The sequence below is a fragment of the Protopterus annectens genome, chromosome 7.part1, assembly GCF_019279795.1.
Source record: "Protopterus annectens isolate FY-2018-M chromosome 7.part1, PAN1.0, whole genome shotgun sequence".
NCBI classification, from domain to species: Eukaryota; Metazoa; Chordata; order Ceratodontiformes; family Protopteridae; genus Protopterus; species Protopterus annectens.
The window spans coordinates 283,814,950-283,835,410 of NC_056740.1; the positions used below are offsets into that span (position 1 = coordinate 283,814,950).

General features: G+C 40.0%; 1 protein-coding gene across 1 annotated transcript in view; it reads left to right on the forward strand.

The window, feature by feature from the left end:
- CCHR7.PART1H3orf84 (chromosome chr7.part1 C3orf84 homolog) overlaps window positions 1–14,620 on the forward strand; it is a 323,437-nt gene extending 308,817 nt beyond the window's left edge. Inside the window, exon 4 of the mRNA XM_044078716.1 lies at window positions 13,669–14,620. Within this exon, the coding sequence (XP_043934651.1) occupies window positions 13,669–14,142 (474 nt within the window). The 3' untranslated portion in view covers window positions 14,143–14,620. The remainder of the gene's footprint in view (window positions 1–13,668) is intronic.
- The last annotated feature ends 5,841 nt before the right edge of the window (window positions 14,621–20,461 follow it).

Below are 20,461 nucleotides of genomic sequence, written 5' to 3' on the forward strand. Positions count from 1 at the left end.
TGAAAACATATAAATACATTGTAGTCCCTTTTTATCTACTTCTAACCGTCTGTTTCATCTTCCTCTAATAACAGTTTTAAGATGTCCCTAATAAATTCTAGCAATGCTGGCATGAAGACCGATGAGGCCAGTGTATGAATTATTGTAACAATTTCAGATATCCTTGCTGTCTCACAGACCTAGCTTAAATTTGATGCCAGTCTATTGATCTACTTTCATGAGACACATTCTTTTAAGGAACAGTTGACTAGACTGTAGAGATGCTGAGGAATGTTGAGGATGGCTTTGTTTGTTAAAACTAATTTCAGTCATTGCTGTTCTCCACCACCACACCACCACCACCAACAGCAGCAAATGATCTCTCTTTGCAATAACATAAAGCCTTGGCTGTTTAAGCCCACCTTTTATGGGCACCTATCTTAACTGCCTGTTAATTCAAATGATTGGTACTTTCAGTCAGCCAAATCCTGACTTTGGTGATCGTTCACTCATTTAACTGGGTAATATGTACTTCTTATTACTACCACTAGCTGATGCTATTAATGACCGCTGTTCCACTGTACTCTGTTACATTAGCTGATGCTATTAATGACCACCGTTCTATTCCGTTTTTGTTTCTTTAATGCCATCAGATGCACTCTTATTATTCTTACAAGCCTTACTTATATAAGCTGAGCCAAATAGAAGGATCTTCTCACCACTGTGGACACATGATGGTCAAAGTTCAGATTACTATTTATCTGAGTACCCAGATGTCTCGCCACTGGCTCCACTTTTAGGGGGTGATATCAATGTTGTAATTTGCAGGGGTATTTGATTTTCCAAAGGGTATTATTATTGGATTTTTCACATTTAGTCTGAAGCCTTTGTTCAGACACCAGTCATTAGTCTGTGTCAGTCCTTTCTGAAGGATATCAACATCATTTGGGGAGTCCGAGACTGCCCCTAACTTGCATTTATCAGCAAACTTGGTCAGCCAAAACCCAACTTGTTTCTCTTTCCAGTAAATTTCCAAGGAAATGCCATCCAGCCCAGGAATATTGCCTCTAGCCAATTCTGCCAAAGTCTCTTCTATTTCCTTAATGTGAATAGGGCCATCAAGCCTGTTACCGCATCTCTGCTTAAACAGGATCTGTCTGTTTCTCTCCTATAATTGTTTACCTCATCCAATTCCTGTCTGACACTATCACCAGATTTTGGCTGCTTAAGTATTCTACAAACTCTTCTACTATTTGAACTCGTGCAGTAGGATATTCTGTTCTTCTGGGGCCCCAGATCTTGGTAACTGTCCCCTTGGTGATTTGATTCTTCAGTTGCAGAGCAAGACATTTCTGGCCCCTAGGGAAGTTTACAAAGTCTGTAATTTCTAATGCTTTTTTGTTAGATCTACTTGTTAGTGGATATTTCCTCCATCAGGTGATGTATGGTGATTTCCAAAAGTTTGTACCTCTCCTCACATGTCCTTTTGGGCAAATAGCAGAACTGCCTGTAGTTTATCTAGCTTGGATTTAATATTGCCTTTGCATATTACCCCTCTGAGGACATGTGCCAAATCCTTGCTTTTAAACCCTGTCAACCTCTGAAAACAGTAGTAGCATCCCCTGCCAAATTGCCCAGTTAGCCCCTAGTAGATTATTGTTTTGCTTTACACTATATGCCCTTGTAAAAAACAGATTAGTACTTAACTTGTTTGTTATATCTTTTTGCATCTAGTTGAAAAGAGTCTATGAGTGAGGAATAGTCAGAGATCATTATGGGTAAGTACAATAAATTAGAGTTTGGGTGCATGTGCTCTTTAGTGGCAATTACCTTACACATTCAGGAGAAGGATGAATGTCTAGAGAAGCAGCAAGTATATTGCTATTGGGGAGTGCTAGAGCTCTGTGAACATCTTCCATGCCCACATTATCAAGGTAGTTTCCTACTATATTTGCCCAGTGCTGGAATGCTGAACTGCATGGGTCCCACACTTATTTTATCCTGCCTGAACACCCTGTTCCATCCCCTGACCAAATGGAAAACTCTTCTGGAAAAACTACCCAATCCCTAAAAGTCTAATTTGTGTCTTGTTGCTTTATGACTAGGGTTAGATATAAATACAGGATGGATGTTAAGCACCCATTCAAAAGCCTTTTACTGTGGCATCTCTCTCTCTTGTTTGTCCCAGAGAAGGTCTATACTATGCAAGGACTGTATTTTTATTGACTTTAACATCCTTGAGTTTAGTCAGGAAATTATCTTGTACTGCAGGGGACAAAGACTACATATAAAATAGCCCACTGAAAAGAGATCTTGTTTTTGGCTCAACTGGCCTACTTAGGTCATCAAAGAACATATTTAGTACCACTGATATTATTGTAGGAATTATTTCTACTCCTAAGTTGTTTATTTTTGCTTCCAGGATTTAGATTTTCTTTTACAATGACTGAGACTTGGCCACCTATCCACTGCATTTGCAACAATATGCATTTTGGGTTCTAAAACCATTTTTATGTTTCTTTAATGCTACGGGTATCAATATCCTTCAAGTGGAAGATCACTTCTAAATTAGCCATTTTATCTTTGACACTTCTGGCATTTAACAAAGCCACTTTTACTTCTGACATTTTATTTTGCATATATATTTTTTTTATCTTGGAATTTAAGGAGGTATAAAACAGACACTGTGGGGATGGAACATTTCCTGATAAGTACTTCTACTTATTGATGAGAGAAACAAAGCCCATCTGAAGTGAAGCTCTGGCTGGTTGCACATCTCATTTTAGGTAGACAAGCCCTAAAATGCCTGTCCATGACACCATGCCCTGAAACATGGACTGAATGACAGAAGTTTTGCCATGATATTCAGGTACTATAAAATGCTGGTGATTGGAGATTTCAAAAAGCAGACTTTTTTCTGGCTTTCTAAGATGTTTGCTATTCTTACCATATCCAGTTACAAAATGAAGGTATCATAATTAACCTCAATTCTTTTTAACCTAGCTGTGATTTCACTAATTTAGTCCCTATGCAAGTATGACACTATCTGAAGCACCATACAAAGCTCAAGAAAGAATGTGCCTATTTTGCATGCAGTGGAGTTATTCCTACTATATTTTTGGGGTTGCCAGGTCACAATGCCTGTCTTATAGACTTGCAAGTCTGACTTGGTTTAATGTTAACCCCGGGTGGTTTGTTGTTATATTCATGTTTTCATCCTAGCCATGATCCACCTAATGTTAGAATCTGTCAGGTGGTCAACGGTCTGCCATTCCAGTCTGGGATATACAAATATTGCTACCCCATGCCTAGAGGAGCATCACAAGCTAGTAACAGTAAGGCTACCCTGTATATTACTCGGACAGAGTTTATGTTTTAACTATTTCTAACTTCTGCACTTAGATTTCTTACTGCTCTTTTGTGATCCAACTTTGAAAATGTCTTTTTATTTGAAACCCAGCCCATGTACATTTAAAAATAATATATCTAGTGTAGTCATAACATAAAATGCACACCACTAATGCTAGTATGCAGTTAAACTTCAGAAAGTATTGAACATCGACAATAAATTGATTAAAACATTGCAGGCTCTGATTGCACCTGAAGTTAAGTAGCGCTGTTGATACTGGAAGAAAAATCCATCTTATGACCTTTTTGTTTTGGTTTCTTTATCTTTCCTTATTTTTTCACCAGTGTTATCTTCAGTATGGGCTGGTACTTTAACCAAGGGACCTGTAAAGAAATGGTGCACTGGTTTAGTGCTTTTCACTGGTGATGAGGAATTCATAGATTGTAGGTCCTCTGATAAGAGCTGTGGTAACGGAGAGATGTCACTTTGATCCATTTCACCATGCTTGCCCTTAATAAGTAGTGATGCAAATTTATTATCTTTAAAGATTGAAAAAAGTTGTCCTGACATTCCTTTATGAACCAGCCAGTGTGGTGACTAATGCCCTTGGCAGAGAATCTCCACTACAGAGACTGCCTTCAGGTCAAGATGACTCTGAATGGCTGCAAACCTCTCTGGTTGAACAGAACATCTGATGTAATTTTCATTCATTACAAAACAAATGGGTTCAGATCAATATCAGTTGCTTTTTCCAGCTCATGGACTGTTGAAATCCTTGAGCTGCTCCCTTACCCATAATGCACTATTCCTCTACCATACATCAGATCTCATTTGCTGCCTTCAGGTACGGACATGGTCACTGTCAGCTCTTGAGCAGTAGTAGGTTCTTGTGAGTAAAACAGAATTTTCTTTGCTTAACTATTTATCTCTTTCTTAGTAAAATTCTCTGTCTCCTACCTTCATTTTTCTACACTTTTTTAGTGTAATTCTACATTACCATAGTTGGTAATTTCCCATTCTTTTTCTCCCTTATACCTTTTAGGTATATTCTTGTATTGCCATTGCTGATAATACTTTTCCTTTATCTTTTGCTATCTATATAAAAAATTATTTTTCTTCATTCTTGTAGAAAAAATATGTCTGAAAAAACCCTCCAGTTTTAAAAAATGTATGGCCTGTGGCCATAATATTCCTCTGTCTGATGCACACCCTATGTGTATATTTTGTTTTGGAGTGGCCTACTTGAATTCTGCCTGTGGCATTTGCAAGGACTTCAACCCTATGGCCCTTATTGATAGAAGAAATAAGCTCATTTTGAGAGGGTTACTCCCATCAAAACCTTGTGATACAGTATCTTGGGTTCAAGCCCATAAAACATGACAAAAAAGGCTAAAAACCTTATAGGTTCCTTGACTCTGGGTTCAGAACTGCCTCCTAGGATGTTAAAACCTTTGGACCTGACCTGTTTGGATCCCAGGACAAAATCTTCTGGTCCAACTACTTTGGATTCATGGGTTTATAGGTTCATAGGCTCATAGGAGGTTACTAGGCTAATGGCCCTAGAGCCCTTATAAGCCTAGCCATGTTATACCCGAGTTACCCTTCCAGTCTTAGCCATATTATAGCTGAGTTACCCCAAATGACCTTGGATAGATAGGTATTATTAGCAGAGCGAGTCTAAGATCAGCACCAACTACCTCTGTCCATAAGAGACATGGGCGCCACCCACGGGTGAATTTGTAGTCTCCCATCCAATTGTCCAGGTTACACTTGAATATGGTCAGTGAGGAACTCTGCTTAATGTAAGTTGGCTTTGGATCATATGGAGATGTCACCATTGATCACATCTCCACCATGCCAGGATTTGTTGTCCTCTTATCTCCCATCTCCCTTTTTGGAAAGGTCTCCCAGGCATCGTCATTCTAGGGATACATCAATAGCATCTTCTTCTTGTTCCTCCAGAAGTCTGAATGAAGCAGATATGGACAGGATGATGAGGACATTTCTCTCAAAGCAAAGAGAAATGGGGGTTCTCCTGGCTCCTACCCCATTGATTCCAGAGACCTTCATCAATACTAACCCACCTATTCTGTCTCCTTCTCTGATCTGACCTTTCGTTTTGGAGCAGTCAGATCTGAGGATCATGGATCCATCTGTATTGGAACAGAAGATCATTGTATCTACTATGCTGGTACCATCTCTGAGTGGACCAGCTCTGAGCATGTTGGAGCATGATAACTCTTGGAGCCATAGTGTTAGCACTGGATATCGGGTGTTGGAGTCAACTCTGAAGTTGTTGGAGACATCGCTGCCCCTCAGTGCCCTGGCACTGGACAGCTTGACTCTGACCCCTCCCTTGAGTGGTTTGCTTTCAGGTCAGAAGAAGCTGAGAGTCTGGAAGCATGTTTTCTTGGAGCCACTGGTCTCTTTCTCTCCAATGCATTCTGCTTCTGAGGTAGTGGATAGAATTTTCTCTGCTCCAAGAGAAAGGATATATTGACCCTCCTCAGCTCATACTTCCCAGACCCAGTTGTCTTTGCATCTTGAGCCTCAACTTCCTGCACATGGAAAGCCAGCCGAAAGTCTCAGAAATACCCAGTAAGATTTATTGATATATTTTGGTACTTCTCCAGAGCATCCTGCTGAAGAAGTCCCTAGGAAAGGAAAGTGCAAAAGGAGACACTTAGACTCTTCCAAGAGTCTGTCATGGAGGATAATGATTTTAATGAGAGGGAATGGTCTCCAAGATCACCACCTGATGAAATCAACTTTGGAGACATCCTAGAGATTCTCAGGCAAAATGGTGGCTGGTCTGCTGACAGCCTTTGCCAAGAGCAGTCAGTATTCCTGGAAGCCTTTGGAGCTGGCCCATCTACCTCTTGGGTGACTCTGCCCACTTACTAGCTCATTGATTTGAACTCTTCACTGGCGTGGAAGGAACCTGATTCCATTGAGCCAATCCACAAGAGACCAGCCAGGATCCTGGCACCACCCAAGGACAGGGAAGTTTGGAGTAAGGGAGTACCAGCTGATGCTATGGTCATAGTAGCAGCCACAAAAAGGAACTTGCAGAACAAAGTTTATCTGTTCATCCCCCTAACAGGGAATCTAGGGTGCTGGGTAGATTTGAGAATCATGTATATGCTTCAGCAACTTTTGCACTTTAGTTACTGAATTATTTGGCACACTTCACTAGATTCCAGAAGGATTTGATTAAAGAACTTGCCAAATCCCTCTCTATCGACCATTACTTCTGAGGCAGAGAGTTTGATTGCCTCACAGTTGGTGACCCTACAATCTATTTCAAACCTGACCATGTGGCTCATCTCCCATGCAGCTGAAGGTACCTCAAGAGTGGTAGGTTCAGGCACTTCCAATATGAGGCATTTGTGGATGTGCCTGTGTGATTTTGTGGAGCCCTTCAAGTCTTCCTTCTTCAATGCTCCTTTGACGGAAGTTCTTTATTTGGCCCCAAGGTTAAAGACACATTATCCAGGTGTGAGCAAGAAGGTAAAAGCCTTTCTGCTCTGGGTGTGCATTTTTAGACTCCTCAAAGAACCTTTTCTAGAAATCAATGAGGTGGTCAAAAATGTGATTCAGAAAGTCCCAGGATCCCTTCTAAGATCCGTGTGGAGATAGTTCCCCCAAGGGCAGAGGGGGGAACTTTAATGGAAGATGCCATCCATGAGACAGAGGAGGTCCACAAAACCAAGGATCTAGAGATACTTTTTCTGACAGATCCCACCAGTGCTTCTGAAAGGAGGCCTGATTTTCCACATCTGGAGGCAGTTGGGGGTCATTTTTCCCTGTAACAGAGAGCCTGGCTAGAGGTTACAAAAGATTCAAAAAGCTGTTAGTAAAAACAATTATCCAAGAGGTCCTCCAGACCAGAAAAGGTCTGGAACTTACTCAAGATTTTTTTTAGTGCCAAAGAAAACAGGGGACTGGAGATCAATTTTAGATCTCAGCATTCTGAATAAGTCAGTTCTGCACAATGGATGTGCTCAGTAGATTTTCAGGATGTGTACTATCAGAAGATGTTTACACTTCTGGCTGGGAGCCCATCGTTACCAGTTCAGAGCTCAGCCCTTTGATCTCACCACAGTCCCCAGGGTGTTCACCAAATGCATGACAGTAGTGGCAGCTCCCTTGAGACTGCATGGATTCCAGGTGTTTCCTTATCTGACTGGGTTATATGTTTAAGGTATCACACAATGGAAAGTCTAGCTTCACTAGATTTTTCTTTTTGTGTTTTTTAACCAATTGGTTTCCTGTGTGACCTTTTTACTTATTGTTTTAGTTTATTTGGATGACTGGCTCATAACTGCTCTGACCAGGCATCATTTGATCAAAGCAAGATATTATGTACTCCAGTTATGCTCTCACCTGGGAATTACTATCAATAACAACAAATCTCAGCTAGAACAGAACCAACTCAGATATTGGAGTTCATTGGAGTTTTGTTCGACACAATATCCTTAACAGCCTCCCTTCCTTTACCAAGGGTACAAGCCATATGATTCCAGGTCAAAAAGATCATTCAAAATTCATCTGTCTCAGCTCGATTGATCCTTCATGCATTGGGGTCAACATCTGCTGTTCCTTTATCAAGATATCTTGTGAGAATTCTTCATTGGACCCTAGCAACTCAGTGTTCTACTCTTCACCAGCCTTTATCCAGACAAATCAAGATAACTCAGGCATGCAAAAATTAACTCCTTTGGTGGATTTATTCTGAACAGATAATGCAAGGTTGCCCCTTCATTCTCCCTCAGCCCAATGCCGTAGTTAACATGGATGCCTCTCAAATCAGGTGGGGGGGTACTTCATGGGAAAGACAGTCCAAGACACATGGTCTCCCGAAGAGACTAATATGCATATCAATGTCCTAGAAATGAGACCTGTCCTAGCATTGCAGGCCTTCCAAGAAACTCTCCCTTCTGGGACCATTGCAATTCAAATGGACAATATTTCAGTGGTCTGGTACATCAACAACCAAGGAAGAACCAAAGCTTATCCCCTGTGTCAAGAAGCTTTGAGAGTGTGGTAATGGGTGATCTCATCCAATCGATTTCTGATAGCAACTCACATTTCTGGGAGATCTGTAATGATAGCAGACAAGTTAAGGAGGTCCATTCTAATGCCTCATGGGTGGTCATTCAACATGAAAGGGATGGAAAAGATATTCCATTAATGGTGATTTAGCACTGGCAGCCCTATGGGCCTGCTTAATTGTAAAATGTCTGCTTATACACAGGCCTGTAGGCAAGTTATTTTCCAAAAATCATTTTATATTACTTCCCTTTGTGTCTTCCCTCAGGACTAGCAAATGGAGATTATTTCTCCAGTGTCACTTTTCAAGGTTATCTAACTGCTGTCTTAGTACTGCCATTTATTTTTTGCCTGCATCTAGCTTAATCTGTAATGCCTAGGGTCATGGATGCATTTAAGAAGTTGTTGACTGCAAGAACTCAGCTTTTTAGTAAGTGGTTTGATATCTTCTGAGTTTTTTTTCAGTCAAAGTCTTAATTTCAGCTGTATCAGCCAAACCTTGATTGAGTAAGCAAGCTAAAGAGCTGAGCTTATGCACTCATGTTGCCTGTGTCTCGGCCATATTTCATGTTTCTCCTGAGCTGAGAACATAAAAATCACTTGACTCAGGGGCTCCAAAGCGCCACAAATATTTTCAAATAAGACAGGAAAATTGATTCTTCACATAGTATTGCACATACCATTACAAGACAGGAAATAACCTGTTACAGGGGTAAGTCTGGGATGGACGTTCCACGATCAGCCTGCTGGCATTACAAGTGGCAGTCCTACTCCCAGTCCCTCTAATTTATATAAACAAACTCCAGGCTGCACTACGCAGAGGAAGAGGTGAACACAGAGGATGAAAAACTCATTGATACAATGAGTTTCTGCTTCATTTAGGTTTGCCTCAATAACACCTTAGGGTATTGATTTTATGACTATGTCCAGATTACACTCATCAGCAGACCCGGTTAATCCTCAACTGATGGTTTGATCATGAACAACTAAATGGTAAAGAAGAGAAGGCCTGCAGGATGCCACTAGTTACAATTCTTTTGAGGTAGACAGCACCCACTGCTCAAACAGAGTGGGTGTTGTCAGTAACCCAGTTTGCTATCCAGTGACACTGAAGGAATTTGTATAGCTTCTCATTAATATCAGCACAGGGAATGGTGTTGAAGGCATTAGCTAGATGAAGGTAAGCAGTATGGATAGTTAATTTCTCTTCAAGTAGTACATGTTCTCTTCATTAACGCTGTCAAACAAATTAATCATGTTAGGTTGACATGGGCCAAGGTTTTGGAGGTTGACAATATTGCACCAGTTATGTGCCCTATGCCGTTGCATGCTAGACTAGTTAAACCTACATATCTATAGTTCCCTGCATCAGTTGTGGCACTACCATTGTGTAGAGGCACCATGATGGCAGATTGCCATATTTTGGGTAAAGTTACAGTGGATAAGGTGAAGATAAAGAGCTTTAAAGAGGTGAAGGGAGGACTAGATCATGCTTAATGAACAGGCCGGATCCCACAAGACTCTGGGTAGGGTATGGAGTACCCACATATTTGTAGAAAAACTCTTCTACAAACGTTACGCCAAAATTGTAATGCTGTGAATTTGGTTCTAATCAGATTCCAAGACATTTAGTGTTATGAAATTTCATTAGGTATGCACAATATATCCTGGCATTATTTGAAGTGCAGTCAGCTATGAATGACCTAGGAGCTTACAGAAAATTTATGGGGCTGAAACAGTAGATCAGTACACAGCAGGCCAGAAAGGGAAAGTGCATATGCTTGTCATATGTTATCTGTTAGTTTTTATACTGTAAAAAATGTCAGCTATTTTGTATTATCAGAATAGTGAGCAGAACAATTTTATTAAGTTTATATATCAGGCAGAGTAAGGGCCAAATCTTACAATCAGTGGAAAAACAATCTCTAGTAGAATGGATGATGTCCTCCACACAGCATATGCAACAGCATTAATAAAACCATAAATGAATACATCATAGTAATTTTTTGACAAACAAATATACATGTGCAACGTCTTAAAAATTCTATTCCCTAGACAGAGCAAAACTAAACATTTCAGTACTGTGTGCTGATTAACTTTTTCAGATTCTTGTCCTATATTACCTAATCTTAGCACATGTTATTCATAATGTGGGGGCTCTCAGAGATATTAGTAAGGGAAGTTTACAATTGGGCATACCTGAGTGTAAACATGTACTAAAATGTATATTTGTTCAGAAGTTTTCTGATAGCAATTCCTTTGATTCTTTTGGAATCATACATAGAACTGGGTTATCCATGACAGCTTATGAAACATGCAAGCTACATTGCTTATACATTTTGATGGTCTGCAAATTCAGGTCAGCACCTTGCTCCATGTATGAGTTGTTTTGGAATTTGTCCCATTAGCAGTTGTAGTAATGGCAGTATAATTCTGATAGCTAAAGCTTTGACCTGCTAATAACCCTCATCTTCTAGTCCTCTGTTTGATTCTCCTCATTTGGTACTACATAACTCAAACAAAGTCAGTTAACTGGACCAGTGCTCCAAGGATATTTATGAAAAGGGTTTGACCTGTTTTCTTTTTTTTATCTCCCATACAGCCATGACCATAAGTGCATCCTAGCACCTCTGTCCTTTGTCTGGTCTACCTATCCTTCCTTAATTCCCCTGAGACTTTCTCTACAATGGTTGGGGCTGAATAGGATCCAAAGGGTATCCTGAGACTATGCATCAACCTGCTGCCCAAGAGGGCTGTTTGGGCCTCCCCTTTCCTCCCTGCCTTGTGGTCACTTGGTACATCTGAGGGCATCGCCCCTCTCTAGACTGCATCTCCCGGCTACATCTGTGGCTTCTACCAGAGAGTTATGCAGGAGTGGCTAATCAACCACCTCCTCCCCAGAATCGGGCACCTACCTCTCCCTGAAAAGGATGCAACTTGTTAACAAATAAATATAGCAATTCTTTTTTTCTTGTTTTTTACCTTTTAGGTCTAAAAGAGCTTTGAATGGTCATTCTTTTAATGCACAGGTAGAAAATTGAAAGGAAATCATCATTTTTGTGTTTCCAGTAATTCAATGTCCAGGCAGTTAAATTAGTAATGTTAACATATTTAAAGATGATGCAGAGTTCTCTAGAAGAAAACAGAGGTGCAGTCTAGTGAGCATAGCCTTTCATGCCAAGAAAGTCTGAAAAAGTATAACTGGACCTGTAAGGATATCCATTATAGGTATAATTCATACACGTATCTGTGTATAATTTTATTTTATAAAATAAAAATTGTAAAGTGCATTTTTCTAGTGCTACAATCTAGACTTGTACCTACTCCTTTCCTAATTTCCCTTCTGGTCTTTCTCTATCTCTCTTAGGTAGTTCCCTTGTGACTTAGCCCCTCTAAGTGCCCAGAGTAAGGAAAGACTACCATTCCCCACTGGAAAGACATAAGAGCAAGGCAGTAAGACAAAACAGCACGGCAGCTTCTACCGAAGAGCCAAGGTGGATCACAAATATAACACTTTATTGTTTGAGACTGCTGTCTGTGGGTCTAAGGTACACTAAATAATTTCCCTCATGTACCAGGTTTTCTCCCAAATAACAACCTAAGATGAATACGTTCATTCCAGCTAAAAACCTTAGTGCTTTCACAGCTAAATACATACCTAGCTGAGCTTTAAGCTGTTTGATATGTATAGGTGTAGCCCCGCTCCGCTCGCCTTCGCTTCGGTTGGGCTGTCTCCGCTCTCCTCCCTGCCCCCTATTCCCACCCGCCCCTTCTATATCTACATTTATAACTACATAGCCACGCCCCCACCACTCTGCTCCAATCACATTCTTGCTTAACTAATTATCTCTCTTTGTTCACATTACTCTTCCTCATTCTGCTACTTACACTCTTTAGATCCTACCTGCCTCTCTTCCTCAAACCTTATTCTCCAACAACTGATAGTGGACTACTAACTCACTACCCCTACAGACATGTGGTACTCCATTCTACTACCCACCCTACTAGCCCCATACCTCTTAACCTTATATGAAACACAACCTCTCCTAGGACTCCATGCCTCAAATGGTCATACCAACAACCCTGAAACCAAACATACCAACTTTTATCACATCAGTAATGCCAAGCCGCTTCTTATATCATGCTCCTACGCCCAACACACTCACACCAGTAAAATCAGCCCTAGACTCAAACTATACTGTAAAATAATAGATACATTTATGAAATTTATCTCTAAGTTAAGACTCAATCTGTTAATTAACGGGGATATACACCCTAACCCTGGCCCTACCAACATTAATAAATCCTCTCTCTCTATCAGCAACTTAAGCTACCCCTTCACTCAAACACCTAGTCACCCTGTATAACAATCCACGACCACTACGTTCTTCCAACAAAGTCCTCATCCAGACTTACAAAACTAATAACCTAGCCGGTGACTCTCTCCTGTCCAACTCCCTAGGTAGAACCTGGAACCTTTTACCCCCTGAGATTACCTCAATTTCTTCCCTGAATCACTTCAAAGCCAAGCTCAAACTACACCTGGGGTCAGAAAGGTCCTACTACTGTACCAAGCCTGGCTAATCCTCACTCTACACAATGTATTAGCCATAATTCTCTCCTTCTAACTAATACATTTCACTCTCACTTACTAACGATGTTAGCTTGTGGTTCCTATGACAATATTATTAATGTCAACTTCTGACTCCATGTTCTAAAATGTTTTTCGTCACTTCTTCAAGCAACTCAATACTTTTGTACATTGTTTTTGTCTTTCTTTATGTTTTTGTTGCTTTTGTTGGAGCTTTTCTCCCTGGGCCTCCACTGAAAATGGACATATATCCAGTCGGACTATCCCGGTTAACAAATGTAAAATAAATAAAATAAAAATAAAATGTGAATAGGTGTTTATGTGTTTCCTATGAATCTGTATGTCATTTTAATAACTATAAACATATGCCCATTATTTTCTCTTATACACAAAAACGTATGTTTGCATCTTTAATTTGTAGCTTTGAAGAGCTTTACTTTCCATTCTGCAATGAAATTAATTGTACCCACTGGGGCAACCTGATCATTAGAATACAAATAAAATAAATCCTCAGTACAGATATCCTCACAGGCTATACTATTTGCTATTTTGTTATATGTTTGTATATAATGCTGTTTAAAACAAGACATCACTGTAAACCAGTTAATTCTAACAAAATGAAGTATCATTGTAACTGTTCTAATCAAATGAATAAAATAATTATCTTAACTCATTTTTTGTTTTCATTCTACTGAAGGGTCTTGGAAAGCGGAAAGTGAAGAAACCCTCTGGGCCAAAACCAGATTTTGTGCCTTGTTTAGTTTCCTGGGCATCATTGCAAAATGACGAAAAATATCCACGTCCTATGATCAGCACGTACCAGTCAGCCTACTGGCATCCAAAGGACTCATCAACTATTCCTCAGGTCCTCAACCCATGGGCCATCCCCCATGACAGTACATCCCATTCATTTATCACTACCTATCGTCATGCATTCAGTCACAAACAACCAAACATGAATGTTAATACAAATGTACTAACTGGTCAGGTGGTTGATGAACCCCTTGCAAAGGAAGATACATTTATGTATGTAGATGGAAGACATCAAAGACCATTGCCACCACGCTCAAGGCGCTCTCAATCAGCACTTTATCACCATATAACTGTATCTGACTGTCTTACATGGGACATACCAAAGGAGAGAGAAGCAGAAGTCAGTGAGAAGGTTTAGGACTGGACTTAGTCTTCTCACCTGTCACGTTTGAGCAACCTATGCTACTCCATACTGAGCAGGCTACAACCTAAGAGTGCATGTTTCACATTGTCAACAAACTGCTTTATTAAAACTTAGCAATGTAAAAAGTTTTCTGTCTTTCAGAAAAGGTCATAAATCAACTATTATATCTTACAGATAGATCAACTGCAAGGGTACATCACTAATTTAGAAGTAGTTAATGGCGAGCAGGTTTTCTCCATTATTAAAGAGTGAGTTATTCACTTTAGAACTTGCTAATGCAGTCATATGTCAGACTTGTCCCTGAATAATTAGGTTAAGAAACAAAAATTAGAAGTGTGTGTACCCCTACATGCATGTTTTAGCATAAACGTAACTTACTGAACATCAGTAAGGAAATGTATCAAAGTGATTCCGTCTTGTTTGTGGAGCAGACTGTTCAGCTTGGCATACAAGTCATTTTACCTTGTTAGGTAATGCTGTCCATTTAACAAAGGAGACAGAACCTTTGGCCTAAAATCAGAGTGACAGTGCTCTACCACTGGACAGTGCAGACAGTACCAGTGGACAGTTGGCAAAATGTGGAATACTGCATGTGTTATAAAATGGTGGAGATGTACACATCTGAGCAATAAGGGTGCTTCTTTGAGAGAAACCCACCTACTGTAGGCATGGAAGGCTGATGTACCTTGAAGCAGCTAGTGGCCAGATAGTCTCTGATAAGAGATAAGCAGTTGGTGATCTTTTGAATTTTATGGTATCATGTTGTATTGGTTGAGGGCCATAACCCAAGTCATCTGGAAGGGGAATGCAGGACCATAGTACCTTACCTTACTGGTATCTGTCTTTTCTAAAGCACTTTTATTTTTGTACTTTGTGTTTTACATTGAAGCTGAACAGTATGGCTTCAGACTTCTTAATGTTTAATATGTAAACTACAAAACAGAAGCAAAATGAACCTGACAAAATGTAGGAACACTAGGCTTTTTTGTATCAGCAGCTTAGGAGGGAACCTGTCTGACTTATTCATGTCACCTTGATTACTTGCAGTTTTGATATATTACCTACTTATCTGATTTAGACACTTGCTGTTAAAGAGATGATGCTATTTCTCATCATAGAAACAAGCTTCATTTCTAACAACTTGTGGATTTTTCTCAACAAGAACGTGAATTACATTTCCAAACCAGAACTGCATAAAATCACATCTTTGGTTTACAAACTACACCGTTTTTATACCTATGCAGACCTACAACTCAGGAGTAAAAAATATTTATTTATTTTCAGTTTTGAAATACCAAAGTGAAGGCACCCCTCCTATTTTTGATAATTACAAAATCTTTCTGATAATGTAGTACAGGTAAATAATGCTATAAGCTGATGAGATCCTTCATTATCTGGTACTGAGTTTGATTCCCACAGTCCTTAATTATTCATAAAATAATGATCCTATATTACCCCACCAAGGAATGCATGTGTCTATTGAACCTTGCTTTGTTTTAAAATTGCATCTTAACACTATAAAAATGGAACCTGAAACTCTAATAACTGGTAACTTTGAAGCTACAGAAAGGTACTGTTAAGAGCATCCAGCATAAAAGAGATATTTGGCCAAACTCCTAGAAATAGTGGGCCAAAGGAAGCTAGTCAAAATCTACTAAAAACTGTTTGTCAGTTTTTTATTCTTCTGTTTGTGCTAAAGCTTTAGGTATGCTTTCTGCATAAGAAGTTTTCAGCAATGGAAATAATTTTGAGGTATTCAGTCGATATTCTTTTTTGAGGTCAGCACTCTCTATATTAATATCCAAAGTCCTTGTTCTCTGTTTGCCCTACTGATGTCTCTGAATTCTCATCTTTTTTGAGGTCAGCACCTTCTAAAGTAATATCTAAAGTTCTTGTTCTCTGATCTCTGCTGCTGTCCCTGCCACATCCACAGTCCTGCTAAGCTTTTTCATCTAACTGTAAGGCAGTGCAGTCTGGCCTTGTGAACTGGAGAACCTTTTCAAATTAGCAGCACTGCTTGTTTGTGATCATGGCTGCCAGGACTAGACATGATTCCCTACAGATTATAGCTATTAGGTGATAGTTCCCTTGTAATGCCCCTGTTACTTGTTGGACTGTACAGAAATAAGCTATGAATGGGGTCAGCTTTATATCCATTTAACTTTGAGCTAGGTAACAGGCATTGTATTTTCCAGATGATTCTGAGTCCAGTAACTGTATGGATTTTGTAAACATCTCTGAAGATGTCCATTTTTTCATCTGTTTTCAAAAGGATTTATTACCATTCTGATTAAGAAGTTCCCTTTTGATCTGAACATTATGAATAATTATTAGTTTATCTCTAAACCTTCTTTTTAGTTAACATTCTTGAGAAAATTGTATAATTCCAAGTGCTGTTTTTTGTGCCCTCAACTGGTCTCTTAAGTCCCTGTTACTTCAGTTTTAGATCATGACAAAAAAACTGAGAGTACACTTTCAGGGTCTGTTAATATCTCCCTCATTGTGAATGATGTACTGTGTTATTCCATGTTGGTTCTTCATGATCTCTTTTCTGTTTGACACCATGGGCCATTGCATCACGATTCAGTGCACAATCCCTGTGGACTTACTTCAACAATCCTTGACTGATTAATCTCCTTCCTTCCTCGTTATTCACAATGAGTTGCTTCTGTTTTTAATTCAAGTCATCTGCTGTGTTGTGGGAGCCTTTAGGGTTTGGAACCTGCACGTTTACTCTTCATTGCCACCAGTGAGAAAGATCGTTTGTAGGAGGGGTGAAATACATTGCTTTACTAATGCAATTCAGTTATGTCTTTCCTCTTTTCAGAAACTGGTATCAGACGTCATTGCCACTGAAAACTTCTCAGAAGTGATTCATTGCTAAATTAGTCATAGTCATATCTGGCTGTTTGATGCAGAAGTTTAACAGCATGAGTTGCAGCACCTGGACCCTGCAGCAGTCCCACATATTGATTCCCACCAGCCAAGCCATGTAACTAGACATTGTTCCAGGATCACTTCTGAAAAGGAACTGCATGTATGTCCAGAGGGATTACCTAGTAAACAAATTTTAAAAAAGCTATTATCATGTATGTCAACATTCATCCTTCTACTTGGGCACATTTTCACTTAGTTTTTACTGAAAGAACAGGAAGTGATATATGGAATCGCTGCAGCACCTGGGCATGTCCCTTGATGACATATTCTCACTAAAGGACCAGGAATCAGTTTCTCTCAGATTCTAATATTTACATCTTCAAACATTTTCAAATTTCTAAGATTAAGATTCTGATTCCTTCAGATAACCTTGTTCTGTTATTGATGCATTGATCATAAACTGGCTGGATTATTATAACTCACATTACTCTGAGCTAAATGATGGTGACCTTGAACACCTCTGGCGTGTCCAGAATTCTTTGACAAAGGCACTAGCCAGAATTTCTTGCTGTATTTCATATAATCCCTGTGCAGTAAGTGCTGTAATTGCCCCTTATGCCCTCATGATGACAAGATCATTGCTCAAGATCTTGACTGATATGCCCTGCATAATAAGCTTGCAAGGCTCTTTGTTCACTTACTCTGCAACACTTTTCAAGTGTTCCAATTGAATTCAAAGCTGTCCAAGCTAAGATATGAATATTTTCTTTATTTACTGCACTTGTACTTGCTTTATAACATTATCATTACTGTTTTTGAGCATTTTTAAGCATTTATTAAATTTCATGGCATAAAGGGTCATTTTTCTGTTTGTTGTTTTTTTTTTCTAGTTCTATGCGCCTCGAAATTGCCTTGCAGAAGGGCGAATTAGCCAAGGACTTAGTTGTTTGCTTGCTGTTTGTTGTTTAATCTTCACTTGAGAACTGCTTTTGCTGTGCTTTTACATTAATAAATTCCAGGATCATCCATCTTGAGGCAGAAGGTGTTTATCTGGGCTCTGTGAGTTGGGAAGCACAACAGGAGGCTCATACTGTGATTGTGTATTGGCTAGAGGACATAGGAGTTGTTTTTTAAACTTTTTTCTCTACTTTAAATCAAGTAAGTTTGTGCAGAGCTGCCCACCAGGCAGCAAAGGTCAGCAGTGCCCTGCATAGTAGCAAGCCCATTGACAGTAAAAATTTCCCTATAAAGTTAGGATTAGGTATGAAACCTATTAAAAAGTATGGCATTATGGGAAATATGCTTAGAACAGCTAGCTTGTGCAATGAATAACACTATCATATCCTAGCAGTATACAAAATATTGACCTTAAACCCACCAAGTAACCTAGGAAACCCCTGTTAAAACCCAATCTTGATCCTAAACAGCCTATCCTATTACAGGACCCGACAACATGGATATGCAATTTCCAGATGTCTCTAAGGCCAGCTTGATAGATTTGGGCATACTAAGCCAATGTAACAATTCTCTCATGATTTCAGACAACCAGTTAATTGTTAAAGAAAATAAGACAGTATGGTTATCTCACTCCACAAAGGGGGAGCCACCACAGACCCTGGGAACTACCGCCCCATTAGCCTGATGAGCCTGGTCTGCAAGGCTATGGAGCGTATCATCATGGAACTTATAAACAATGACATTGGTAATCTCCAAACTCTGGACCCTACCCAGTTCAGGTTTGTAAAAGGCAGATCATGTCTCCTAAACCTGATGGTCTTCTTTGAAGCGGTCACCAAAGCCGTAGATGAGGGTAAGATGGTCCACACAGCCTATCTAGATCTCGCCAAGGCTTTCAACACCATCCCCCACTCTGGAATTATAGACAATCTCACTAAACTAGGTATAAATCCCTGTGTCACAAGATGGGTTGCCAACTGGCTCACTGACAGAACCCACACTGTGAAAGTAGCAGACTCTAAATCCAACTTCAGACTAGTGACAAGTGGAGTACCACAGGGTTCAGTCCTAGGTCCTCTCCTATTTGGTATCTACTTCTCTGAAGTACAGGCTAACACAGAAGGTCTTTGGCTAACAAAGTTCGCAGATGACTGCAAACTAGGAGCCATAATCAAAACTCCTAACAATGTGGACATCCTACAAAAGAGCCTCACTGAGACAGATGCCTGGTGTCAAAGCCATGGCCTCAAGCTCAATGCCAAAACAAGCATTATCATCCCTTTTGGTAAAAACTCTGTACCCATGAACTACCACATAGGCAGTAGTCTACTTAACACCGAAAGTGTGATAAGAGACCTTGGGACACAGGTGGACAGTAGTCTCTCCTTTGATAATCACATCACCACAGTAGTCAGGAAATCCTTCTACATGGCACACCTCATCACAAAACGTTTCTCATCCAGGAAAAAAGAGGTCATTGTTCCCCTCTACTCATCACTCATTAGACCCATTATAGAGTACAACACCCCTCTTGGTATGTACCTTACAAGACATCTACAACAACTGGAAAGACCACAGAAATGCCTCACAAAGAGGATTACTGGCCTCAAACAGATGCCCTATGCAGACCGTCTCAAAAAATCCAGCTTTACTCTGTAGCATATCAGAGGTGATCTCTGCCTAACATACAAAGCTATGTCAAACCCAGAGCTTCTGGACATGCTCCATGTAAAGAAATTCCAATCCCTCTGAGCTACACGCTCTAGGGACCTAAACCTTGTCATCACAATAAACAGAACATGCTGGAGGGATAGATTCCTGTCCCAGAGACTTCCCATACTCTGGAACAAACTGCCTATCTATGTCAAACAAAGCTCCTCATTAGCACTCTTCAAGAAAAATCTTGATGATTGGATGGGAGATAGGAAATTCACCCCGCGGATCACTTCTGTGGCTCTGCTTGACAGGGGCACAGGAAAATATTTTTCTTGGGTGGCAAAAGCCATGGTACCATTTGGCTAAGCTTGTATAGGCCCTAGGGCCAATAGCCTAGTACCCACGTATGTGAGAGACGTAAATGCACAACTTCCTTGGAGGGAAACATTTCACATACAAATGAGGTTGTTAGGAATACCTACACTACATCTCTCACACACACCATACACACAGATTGTCTTATGCTGTGGTGCTTAAAAGAAACCTTCCCAAGTCTGAAAGAGATCCAAAGCCATCTAATGGCAACACTGCTCCTCAGCAATCACTAAAGCACACACCAAAAGCAACACCAAATATTTTATATTAGCCTAAACCCAATGGTCTCCCAAGAGCAAAGACAGTAAGGCAAGCATATACTTTACCTAATACTCATATCACTAGGGACTCCACTGTGTGATGCACAAATGCCCCACTCACCAGCTTAGACAACGAGAAGATAACAGTTAGTTGCCTATCTGAAGCCAGGATCCACAATATCATGCAT